This window comes from Bos taurus, chromosome 4 (assembly GCF_002263795.3).
Source record: "Bos taurus isolate L1 Dominette 01449 registration number 42190680 breed Hereford chromosome 4, ARS-UCD2.0, whole genome shotgun sequence".
NCBI lineage: Eukaryota > Metazoa > Chordata > Mammalia > Artiodactyla > Bovidae > Bos > Bos taurus.
The window spans coordinates 33,249,822-33,262,310 of NC_037331.1; the positions used below are offsets into that span (position 1 = coordinate 33,249,822).

Here is a 12,489-nt window from a genome sequence, read left to right on the forward strand (position 1 = left end):
CAGGACTCACTGCCTGATTACCCCCTTAAGATTTATCAGGCACATGTTGGAGTTACACTACCTGTTAGTGTTGTCAAAGGCAAGACGGATTCAGTATCTATAACATCAGATGTCTGGATAAAGCCATGTGGTGAAGGAACAATAAGTATCGTTTCATCATCAATTGTTGTTTGATGAACTTGCTCTTCTATGGTAGGAGACCCTAAATCCTAAGTAATAACAAACAAACAGAAACAGATTCTGTTTCATATTCCTTGTTTCCCTTAAGTTCCCAAACACATTTAGGCTTGAAAGGACTTTCAAATACTATCCTACTTTAAAGTTAGAATATAAAGAAATCAAAGTTAAGGTCTTAAACAGACAAAAATAATAATAACCTCACACTCGGAAGTTTTACATACTAGCAAAAAAATAATTTAAAAGAACCAATTCAGTGACAGGTCCTGCTCTAGGCTTTTCCCAAACTGCAGGTTTGAGGCTTAAGGCTGTTTAAGTGCAACTTACTTCAGTAACATAAGCCCGGGCTAACGGGGAGGGTTCGTCCTCTTGTTTGAGGTGGGTGACAGAGATTTCTTCTTCTGTTCTGACCATAATACTATTCATCAGTTCTGTGCTATTTTGGTCACTGAATTTGGATATATGAGCATCATTAAATGACGGCTCTACTGTAATCTTAGGCTGATGAATTTCGTCTGGGAAAGTGTCTGCTTCTAGGGCATCTGGAGGCTCAGGAAAATCAGATGAGTGAATATCACTATCCACTGTCAGTTCTGCTTGGGATATGGAAGAGGCGATGTCCTCTGTGGCAACTGTCTGAATGATGACTCTTGGTGCGTGACACTGCACTGTGACGTCACTTGTGTTCAACAAATGTTCTGGCTATAGAACGTTAACAAAAACAATCAGTGGCAAGATGAAAAAGTACGTACCAGCCTAAAGTGACAGACAACAAATGACATTTACACGTGGTACCCTGGTGTCCCCTCCATGCCTCTCACCTCTGGATCTGCAGTGTTCTCACCATGTTCCTCTAGAATTCCTGTTTCTTGACCTACCTGGGCCCCTGTGCTCCTGAGAGCCCCGTTCCCCTAATGTATGTCCATCTCATGTACAGGAATGAGGGAAGTACCCCAGTGAAGGTGTAAAACATGCTCCTGGGACAACAGTGGTAGAAGAATAGTTGAAATCCATGGATTACAGTAGTATTGGCTCTTAGTATTATGTATCAACTAATTCTGGTCCCTAACAGATCCTGAAGTCTCAGAGCTCAAAATTTATCTCCCTCCTCCCCCAAGGTATGAGTTCTATCTCTGGTGACACTTATCAGTTTAGCCAGTCTTTTCTACAGAAATTAGAAAAATCAAGCAATTTATGTAAGATGACATACAGATAAAGCATGAACAATGATCTGTTCGGGAGAAGCAGGAGCAGCAGCTGCCAGGGTGACTGTGGGACTAGCAGTCAGAGTGAGGGGAAGGCCTTGGCTTGAGCTTGTCTGAAGCAGGTAGGTGCCTGGAGTGCCAGTGGGCTGTAAATGGAAAGACTAAAGGAAAAAGAAAAATAAGGTCAACACAGGTGCATCATACCACTCAGTAAGCAGACTTAGTGCTCACTATGTCTAGCTTTACATCCAAAATGGGGACTTTACTAGCCACAAATGTACTTGATACCAATCATGAGGGTACAAATAATAAAAAGCTTAGTATTCTGGACTATTTATGTGTTGTAAGTCATTTCTCAGCCTGCAGGTTTAACAGAGAGGCAAGGCCTTGATTCTCCTCTTCACACCCTGTGTGTCTATGGTCTGGTTTCAGCTCAATTTCAGTCCAAGACACTGCCTCATAAACCACTGTTTCCAGCGCAGTAACCCAGCACACCCTCTTTATCCTTTCTCTGCAGCACATAAAACCTAGCAGTCTCCCCCTTAAAAACATCTTTGAAAAGGCACTATGGCAGTGTTTACTTACTTGAATAGATTTTTTTTCATAGTATAATTTTAGAAAATTTTTATGTTAGGAGAAAATGTACAGAAATAGCAATTAGTCTTCTGCTGAAAGAAAAAATTCCTAATTGAAAACTGCTTAACTGATAGTATATTGAGATGTTTTATGGAAGTGTAACAAAACTACCGAACAGCAACACACGTTTCACAACCATAAGCTTCTCCATGGTAATGTGAGTTTGGTTTACCCTAAAACTCTGAAGGAAGAGGATGTGCAGGTCGAGCTGGAGATGAAGGTCCTAAATCCTGGTCTCTAGTCCGACGCGGTCTTGTGGACTTCCTTCACAGCAGCTCTACTGGCTCCTGACTCACTGAGTCTAGGTTTCTTAAACACGAAAGCAGGGATAATAACTACTTCTCACAGAAAGGTTTGTTGAGGATTAGAAATGATTGTGATGGTGCCTGGCACACACAGGGGATTAACTCACTTCTCTCTCTCCCTCTTCATAAAAGTGAAAGCTGACTTTTTCTAAAGGTTGTATTTATTCATATCATCAGGTGGTATAGTAAATACTTTATATGTACATGTATATCATATATGCATATTTTAATATACTTAAATACATTTAATGCTTATACATTTTCAGAGCTGAGGCACTATTATGCTTTATTAATAAATTAGGATAGAAGTCTCTAAATCTTTGAATGTGACCTCATAAGTTAAAACCTGAACACGTACCCCAAATATATGTGTATACATTATTTATTTGGCCAGGGGGAAGGTGGCAAAAAAAGGTAAAACAAATTTCTGTTTTGTACCTGTGACAAATGACTTTCAGCGGAGACCACTGAATTAGGAAACCGAGGCTTAGGTTACGCAAGCAGCCTAGTAGAAGTTCCAAAAGAGAATCTTTTGCTCTGTGGGCCGTTATGAGATTTGGCTGTGTATAGGATATAAATAAACTCATGCACTAATACTCCTTATATTTTTCACAGCAAAGAAATCTTGACATAATTTAAATAAAATATTTTCTTCACGAAAACTGAGCCAATAATTTTGGGTTTACCTATTTTAGAAATCAGGCAAAGAACTGGGGCTGTTTTTAAATTTAACCCCCGCCACAAAGAAATTACTTTTAAATTAGCACACATATCCCCATCTCTTAGTATAGTTAACATCTAATCTATGTTCTGTCTCTACAGGTTTGCCTACTTTTGACGTATCAAATGGGAGCCCTGAACTATATATTTTGTGTCCCATTTCTTTCACTTTGCATAAGGTTCAAGGTTCATCCTGATGGTAGCATATTTTTTACTGCCAAATAATCATTTGTATGTCTCTAGCACATTTTATTTACCCATTTATCAGTGGATGGACATTTGGATTATTTCTACTTTTTAGTTATGAACATTCACGTACATGGATGTAATGTTTTCATTTCTCTTAGGTATACCTGGGGTTAGAATTGGTGGGTCATATGGTAACTATATGTTTAACCTTTTAAGGGACTGCAAGATTCTTTGCCTAAGAGGCTACATCATTTATGACCAGGACTTTCAAATCCTGTATCCTCAATGGCTAGTGCAGTGTTACTCTGTAAAATAATTCATTCCATAAACTTTTCCTCAACCAATATGAACTTGTTTATAACTCGATAAAAATACGTAGTATGTACCCTACGTGTTAGCCTTGTCATTTTCATCTATATAAGAAAAAGATGTTATTAGTTTATATCAGATTGAAAAAGAAAGACTAAAATTAATTATAAAAAGTAGAAGTCTGATTTATGTTGTCTTCTAACCATCTGGCTTCCAAAATCATGGATATAGTTACACTTACTGACAATCAGGTTAATTTTTATATTTCATTTGCTTATGTAATATTTCTAAAACCGATACCAACTGATCTTATACATCATATGGCTTTTTAAAGTAGTTACTCACTGGAAGAATCTCAAATGTCTGTAGTGTTCCACTGTTTAGTGTTATTGTTTCCGAGTCAACAGTAGCAGCAGCGGAGTCTGCTGAAGCTGTGGTAACAACAAGGACAATAGAACACTTTTTAAATTTCAATTTCCTCAGTATATTCAATTAATTAGGAGGGCAATTTCATATTGAATAATTGGCCTGGAAACCCACAATCATTTAATAAGAGATAAGAAATCTAATGGATCTCTCTGGGATGGCATAGATAAGGGTCAGCAAACCATGACTCACGGCCAGATCCAGCTCACTACCAGTTTTTATAAATGAAGTATTATAGGAGCACAGTCAAGCCTACTTGGTTATGCATTTTCTGTAGTTGCTTTTGCACTACAAGGGCAGTTGAGTAGCTATGACAGAGACAAAATTTGCTAACCCTGGCATAGATCATAAGATATTTCTAATGTTAGTAAGAAAGAGGAATACACTAAGGCTAACCTGCAAAGATACAGGAACTTGATAAAATGCCAAGTGTTCCTGTATCTTTTGGTAAGATGGTATAGATGTCTGAAATATAGAGATGTCCGAGAACACTAGGTTTTAGTTCTAGTGACATCACTTCTGGCAGTGTAAATCCAAGCAAGTAACTTACTTTAATCCAAACTAATGTTCAGAGACTTTACTTGCCCTCTCTATCTCATACAGTAGTTGTAAGAATCAAAAACATGAAATACATACAGTATTGTTTCAGATGACTGTACTGGGCGATTGAACAGCACTTTAGAGATCAGACAGGTGTGTCAACTGAAGCTCAGACTAGATCGTGTCTGCTCAAGGTTATACAGAACTACAGCAAACTAGAAGAAATGTGAGCTCTTTTGGTGCTTTGAGTCCCACTTGTAGGTACATCCATGTGGAAAATGATTTGAAATTGACTTCTAATGTATAACATTTATTGTTTATTACATTCTGACTATAATACTTCTCAGTTTAAGAGAAATGCACTTAGTTTCTGTTTTCTTACTAGTTCATGGATTTTTAAGATCATACTTAGAATAATTTGATTTAAAATAAATAACCTAAATCAAAGGTAAGCAAATTATGGCTGTGGACAAATGTGGCTCAAGGCTAAGAATGGTTTTTACATTTTTAGAGGATTGTGTAAAAACAAAAATAGAAAATTCCATAGAGATCTATCTGGCCTTGGCCTGCAAAGCCTAACATATATGTACTGTTCTGAACCTAAATAGTCTGCATCCCTGACCTCCAATAAAGAAAGAAACAATCATGAGATTTTAGCTCAAATGCCAAGAATAATGGGTGTCTTGTAAAACTCTTACCCGTATTTCTTACTGGATGAAATAAAATTATTCTAATACTTAAAAAAGTATGCTGTGAATGAATATTAAAGCACCATTTATAAAATGTTTGCTATTTTCCCAATAAGTATTATCAACCTAGTAGCCAAGGAAAATTATAACTTTCTCCATGCATAAATAATTTTTAGCCAACAGAATCTCTCATATTTATGGTGGATTAGTAATTTCAGTTGCTTTGCAATTCTCAAGACTATAAAATAAAACAAAACAAGCAGGGTTAAAGAAAACAAATTCTTCATGTTTTAAAGCTAAAGCTAATATGCACATTTAAATTAGAACTTTAATAAGCATAATTAATTTAAACATCTGCCATGGAATTCCCAGAAATACAGTGTTAATAATGCCAATTAAGTGGTCCAGAGATTCTCAAATGGGACCATAGAGTACATATGAAAACATGTAAGTTGCCTGTATCTGTCATACTGACTGGAAAGCACTGTTTGGCATTTTATGGCTGACGTCAGGGGACCCTACACATCTTGCAGTGTGTAGGAGGACATCCTGCCAACAGAGAACTGTCCCACTCAAAATGCCAATAATCCCCGGACTGAGAATAACACCCAGTGATTGAAAAACTCTTAGCAATGGCCTTTCCATAGGCAAATAACATTGTGTAGGGGGAAAAAGTGAGATAAAAATGAAATAATAATATGGTTCTGAGATTTTTATCCTCATTCTTTCCTTTTCTGTCCCTCTATAATAGAAAGAAAGGTAGATCAACTTGGCTTAGATCTTAGAAAATAAACTTCTCTCCCTATAACTCACTCATCTCATTAAGCACAAGATGTCAGAGGCTAAGGAAAAGAGAAAGTTGAAAGTCAGTTGTGTCCTACTCTTTGTGACCCCATGACTGTAGCCTGCCAGGCTCCTCGATTCATCGAATTCTCCAGGCCAGAGTACTGGAGTGGGTAGCCATTCCCTTCTCCAGGGGATCTTCCCAACCCAGGAATCAAACCCAGGTCTCCCGAATCGCAGGCAGATTGTTTACCAACTGAGCCACCAGGGAAGCCTCTCTGTTTACACCAAAGAGGTAAACAAAACAATCCCTGTAGGAAACTGGGTCTTTACTCCCTTAAGAGAATCTCTTTTGACCTCACCAAAACCCATTTCTTCTACATTTCACCGCAAATCCATTCCTCATTTGTATGTCTTCTGGAGAATTACTACAAATGATGTGCCATCGTAGGGACTCTATGTTCTTGCTTCAGTTCAGTTCAGTTCAGTTGCTCAGTCATGTCCGACTGTTTGCGACCCCATGAATCGCAGCACGCCAGGCCTCCCTGTCCATCACCAACTCCTGGAATTCACTCAAACTCATGTCCATTGAATCGGTGATGCCATCCAGCCAGCCATCTCATCCTTTGTTGTCCCCTTCTCTTCCTGCCCCCAATCCCTTCCAGCATCAGGGTCTTTTCCAGTGAGTCAACTCTTTGCATGAGGTGGCCAAAGTATTGGAGTTTCAGCTTTAGCATCAGTCCTTCCAATGAACACCCAGGACTGATCTCCTTTAGGATAGACTGGTTGGACCTCCTTGCAGTTCAAGGGACTCTCAAGAGTCCTCTCCAACACCACAGTTCAAAAGCATCAATTCTTTGGTGCTCAGCTTTCTGCACAGTCCAACTCTCACATCCACACATGACCACTGGAAAAACCATCCCCTTGACTAGATGGACCTTTGTTGGCAAAGTAACGTCTCTGCTTTTGAATATGCTATCTAGATTGGTCATAACTTTCCTTCCAAGGAGTAAGCATCTTTTAATTTCATGGCTGCAGTCACCATCTGCAGTGATTTTGGAGCCTCCCAAAATAAAGTCTGACATTGTTTCCCATTTCCCCATCTATTTCCCATGAAGTGATGGGACCAGATGCCATGATCTTAGTTTTCTGAATGTTGAGCTTTAGGCCAACTTTTTCACTCTCCTCTTTTACTTTCATCAAGAGGCTTTTGAGTTCCTCTTCACTTTCTGCCATAAGGGTGGTGTCATCTGCATATCTGAGGCTATTAATATTTCTCCCAGCAATCTTGATTCCAGCTTGTGCTTCCTCCAGCCCAGCGTTTCTAGTGATGTACTCTGCATACAAGTTAAATAAGCAGCGTGACAATATACAGCCTTGACGTACTCCTTTTCCTATTTGGAACCAGTCTGTTGTTCAATGTCCAGTTCTTTTTTTTTTTTTTTTGCTTTCTAAAAATTTCATTGAATCTTGACACAATGGCCTAGCTTTGGGGTAACACAAAGGATACCAAACTTCAAAGCAAAAATGGAAGACATTTTCTGAAGAGGCAGATGCTCAGTTCTGAACTTCCCGATGCAGTTATCGTTCCAAGTGAACTCAACAGAATGAGGTAAAATGTCTACTGAGTCACCCAGGACACAGCTGTGGTCCACGTCTTCGCCTTCCGTTCTCAGGGTTCTCGCTCTGTCAGGTACTGTTCAGCCAGCGCACAGTGAGATGTGTTTCTCTACTTGAGGGCTTCCTGCACAGAGCACGGCCATCTTGCTCTCTGGGTCACATGGAGTTCTGAAACACGTACCAGGTAATGGAAAGCCAGGTTTCAAGAAGTAAAAGTCCTGAGTGCTTTGAGGGAAGCAAGAGGGCATTCAAACAAAAGATTAATAAAAACAATGTCTATAACATTCATGGAGGGGCTTGAAGATGAAAACTAAAATTTTTCAACCATGGAAGGGGTTGACCAACACCCAGGGATTGGGCTGCTTGCCTGAAGTGGGAGCTGAGACAGAAATTCAATTCTTTTGAGGATCTATACACATGGTAATTGGCAAAATACATGACAGAACAAAACACATCAGTTCCTTTCTTTTGAAAATGGCTCTAAAGGGAGAGTGAGGCTTGAATCCTTCCTTCAATGGTCCTGCCTGTTCAGCCATCCAGAGCTTGAAGGTCCTGTCATAGGAACAAGTGGCTATGAGCTGCCCAGCGGAAGAAATGTCTAGGCCCGTCACTCTGCCTTTGTGGCCAGCCAGAGTCTTCAGAGGGGACCAGCCTGGGTGAGTCCAGATCTTGGCTGTGTTATCATAGGCACCAGTGAGTGAGAAATTCCCATGGATAGGCTCAAACTTGACACCTGTCACTAAGTTCTGATGGGCAGGAATGGTATAGACACAACGTCTCTGTTGAAGGCCCTGCACTTTGCAGGTGTTGTCACCACTGACAGTTGCAATGTGGTAGCCATTGGGGGAGAAACTTATTCCATATATTTCCTTCAGCTGACCTTCTAGGAACATGATACGTCCTGTGCGCAGGTCCCAAACTCGGCCAAATGCATCCAGTCTCCCAGTGCCAGCCAAAGAGCCATTTTGATGGAAGGCAATGTCATACGTGTGACACCCATGCTGTGGCCCTCCTAATGCAGGATTTCCTCTTGAGCTTCCAAATCCCATAAGTGCCATGATCGGTCATAGCAGGTGGTACCTAAGAAACGTCCTGATGGATGCCACATTACATGAGCCACATGCATTGTGTGGCCTTCAATATCTGCCACCTTTCATCACTGTCAAGGCTCCACAGCTTCACAGAACTGTCAGCAGCACAAGAGGCCAGATTGACATCTTTTTGGTCCAAGGAGACCGTGGATTTGGGATGGAATATGATCGCTCCCACGTTTGTGTTATGGCCTCGAAGAGTGTGAAGGAGGTTGCAATCAGGAACAGACCAGAGCTTGCAAAGCCCACTCAAACAAGCTGTGGCCAGCATTTTGGAATTGGGACTAAAGTGACAGTAGGAGATAGGCCAATCATCCCCAATCTGACCACAGAAATTATTCAAAGATCAGAGAGATTTGTGCAGCTCTTGCATCTGGGAGGTTCTAGTTGTCTCAGGAACCTCTTTATGAAGATGGGCCTCTTCTAAGTATTTCATTGCCCTGGGCAGTGAATAATTAGCAATCTGCAGTCTAGCAACCTTCAGGCTGTTTGGTCCTTCATGGTACCAGGTCTGCTGATACTCTTCTTTGAACTTCTTTGATTTTTCATAATCTTTTTTGGTCTTTTTTAAGGCATTGGTACCGACCACTGAGAGGATACGTCTTAACCTTTCTCTTCGTTCAGCAGGACCTTCTCCAAAAAGTGTGATGGGTTCCCCCAAAGCTCTAAGGCAAGCCTTGACCTCTGAGTCATCTGTGGAAATGTTGATTTGCCGGGATCGCTTCCTTCTCTCAAACTCTGCTAACACTTCAGCCTGTCTCTCACTGATGTGCTCTTCAATTTCAAACACTTCTCCAGAGGTTATGTTAATGTTTCCTGCTTTGAGTCCTTCTTTTCCCAAAAGCCCAGATTCTCCTTTGGCCAGATGCTCCCTCTCCTTCTCTTCCAAACTTCCATAATAGATGTGTGGTTTCTTCACAACTGCTACTGCTAAGTCACTTCAGTCGTGTCCGACTCTGCGAGACCCCATAGACAGCACCCACCAGGCTCCCCCATCCCTGGGATTCTCCAGGCAAGAACACTGGAGTGGGTTGCCATTTCCTTCTCCAATGGAGGAGCCACTAAGTCATCTGGTGCCTTAGTTTTGGTTGCCGTGGAGGAGGATCGTGAGGAAGCCATGCTGGGCTCCGGAGCCGTGAAGCCCCAGCGAAAGCTGTGCTCTATGTTTCAGACCGTCCACTGCGTGCCCAGCCCATGTCCAGTTCTAACTGTTGCTTCTTGACCTGCATACAGGTTTCTCAAGAGGCAGGTCAGGTGGTCTGGTATTCCCATCTCTTGAAGAATTTTCCAGAGTTTATTGTGATCCACACAAAGGCTTTGGCATAGTCAATAAAGCAGGAATAGATGTTTTTCTGGAACTCTCTTGCTTTTTCCATGATCCAGCGGAGAATGTTGGCAATTTGATCTCTGGTTCCTCTGCCTTTTCTAAAACCAGCTTGAACATTTGGAAGTTCACAGTTCACGTATTGCTGAAGCCTGGCTTGGAGAATTTTGAGCACTACTTTCCTGACAGTACTTTAAGTAGTTTTCTATTAACCATTAATTCTTTATAACATCTAGAAAGTAAGATGATTTAAAATGGTTTATAATGGCTGGGCTGTTGGTTATCAGTCTTTCGTGTTACACATTCATCCTTTGCAAATATTTATCAAGCTAATAAACATAAAATGCCATAGATCTCCTTTAATTCGTCAACTTGGATAAATTTCTGTCAAAATTCTAGAAGACTGAAAGGTGTCAGAGCCATTCACTAAATCGCACAGGTCAAATAGCAAGGAGTCCTGAGGTTACTTACAGACGTGGGTGATCTGGACGGGAATCTGTAGGGCTGTCATGGGGCTTGGAGAGATGGCACCATTGTCTTCCAAGCGGGCAACTCTGATCTGAACATGCTGTACACTGGAATTGGAATTACTGTTTGGAACTCCAGGTCCTGATTTATTCTCCAAAAGCGTTGGGTTGTTTTTTTGATTTTCATGTAACTGTTTAAGACCTTTTATCAAGACTGAAGGGAGATGGGTAGACAAAAAGAACATTGATTCTCCGACAGACCACCATCTAAGCAGCAAGGGAGGTGGGGGGTAAGGAGGGAAAGTATTTGGAATAAATAATTGTATATAGGATGACATCCTACCAAAATAATAATAAAAATATTTAAAAACCACAACCTGTCTGGAAATTTTTGGAAACGTTATCAAAACAGATTTTTAAAAAAATTCACAACCGAATATTGTTCTGCCATCAAAGCCACATTAATAGCCATTGTAAGGAACATGGAAATACAATATTTTCTATGTCTTAGGCCTTCTTGATAAAATTCTTATTTGGGAAGAAAACTAACTAGCTTATTTTTATTCAGTAATGAATCGTGTACCCACCCCCTGCCCTGACTCAAATGGCACTTGACTGCTTTAGCCACTGCAGGCTGTCATCTAACTTACAACCCCAGAGTGGCAGCTGAGCTTTTCCCAACAGCAGTATGCAAACAACCTGAGCTCCTGTAAAGCCAGCTCCTCTACTAATCACGATAAACTACATCAGTCATCCCAGGTGATGCTGGGTTCCTGTTACATTAGTATTCCTTCACTCTCCTGGTTATACTAATTTTTTAAAATGCAAAATAAATTTGTAACTGGGTATTTAGGGGAAAAAAACCACATTTTCATCAAGCCAAATTCCTCAGCATTTAATTTTCCTTTGCAAAAATGAAGCTGGAGCACTATATCAGTGAGAGTGAATTTGATTACCTAAATCGAAGACAGTACTACCTGGTTCAGTGTCTAAGTACAGAATAGACAGTGAAATGGAAAAGTAAGCTATACTTCACCTTTAAGCAAACCTAAGATCTCTGGATTTATACAATAAATGAAATTAGAAACTTACCAGCCTTTGTTCTACAAAATAAATCTCCATAGAATTTCTCTAAATAATGCAGTTAAGTAATTAGAAATTACTCAGTTCATAAAAGTTGATTTAAACGTAATTTCTTACATCTTTGTATGCAGTGAAAACACATGTGAAATTTATTTCCTCTTCACAGTTTATGTGAGAAGAATGTGTATAAATATGTGTAATTCCACCCTTGGTGCTTTGAGAATTACAAATCATATTAACTCTGCTCAAGGAAAGTTTGTTACCCAAAGAAACAGGACAGAGGTTGAAGTAAAATCTACCATGATTCATCTCTCTTCAGCCGAGGCAAAGAACTTCTAACTGCTAATTCCTTGAGTACTTAAGATAAGGTAAGGACTTAAGGAGCAAATAATACATTACCAGGGAATGAAACATCCTTATGGTTTGCGATTTGCCTTTTGATGGTCCACCATTTACTTCGAAGCCACTGTGGTGAACGGACACTGCTCCATCCCTCAGCTAACAGATCCCAGTTTATGTCATTTTCATCAGCTACATCAAGCTCTGCTATCCTACAAAATAAGGTTACAAAATAAGCATCTGTTAGATGTTTGTTTCTCCACAAGGATCCTCCTCTGACTACAGGTGATGGCACCAGCAATAAAGGGAATGGCAGGGTGTGTCACTGAGATGCTAGGTACGGGAAAGGATGGACTGCGGGTGTGCAGGCCTGCTTCCTGAGCTAAGAGCTAAGACGTAGCACAGTGATAGCCTTTCGTTAATGGTACTACCAATGTGCTGAACCATAACTATGGTCAGAACCAGAACTGTGAAGGAAAGGGAAGAGCTAAAGGTTAGAACAGAATAAGGACAGGTTTAGTTGTATAGTGTTCTATAATGTTTTGTAGTGTGTTATATAATGCTATTTTCTAGATCTGAGCTCTTC

General features: G+C 40.3%; 1 protein-coding gene and 1 pseudogene across 8 annotated transcripts in view; both read right to left on the minus strand.

The window, feature by feature from the left end:
- DMTF1 (cyclin D binding myb like transcription factor 1) overlaps positions 1 to 12,489 on the minus strand; it is a 50,122-nt gene that overhangs the window by 1,373 nt on the left and 36,260 nt on the right. For 7 of the 8 annotated variants that reach the window (XM_002686719.7, XM_059885836.1, XM_005205307.5 and 4 more), the window contains 6 exons: positions 11,964 to 12,115; positions 10,486 to 10,695; positions 3,887 to 3,972; positions 1,388 to 1,543; positions 505 to 879; positions 62 to 209 (listed from right to left, as the gene is read on the minus strand). In XM_002686719.7, coding sequence (XP_002686765.1) covers positions 62 to 209; positions 505 to 879; positions 1,388 to 1,543; positions 3,887 to 3,972; positions 10,486 to 10,695; positions 11,964 to 12,115 — 1,127 coding nt within the window. The remainder of the gene's footprint in view (positions 1 to 61; positions 210 to 504; positions 880 to 1,387; positions 1,544 to 3,886; positions 3,973 to 10,485; positions 10,696 to 11,963; positions 12,116 to 12,489) is intronic. The other variant, XM_024991034.2, reaches the window with a different exon arrangement.
- On the minus strand, positions 3,979 to 9,623 carry LOC101902991 (U4/U6 small nuclear ribonucleoprotein Prp4-like; annotated as a pseudogene).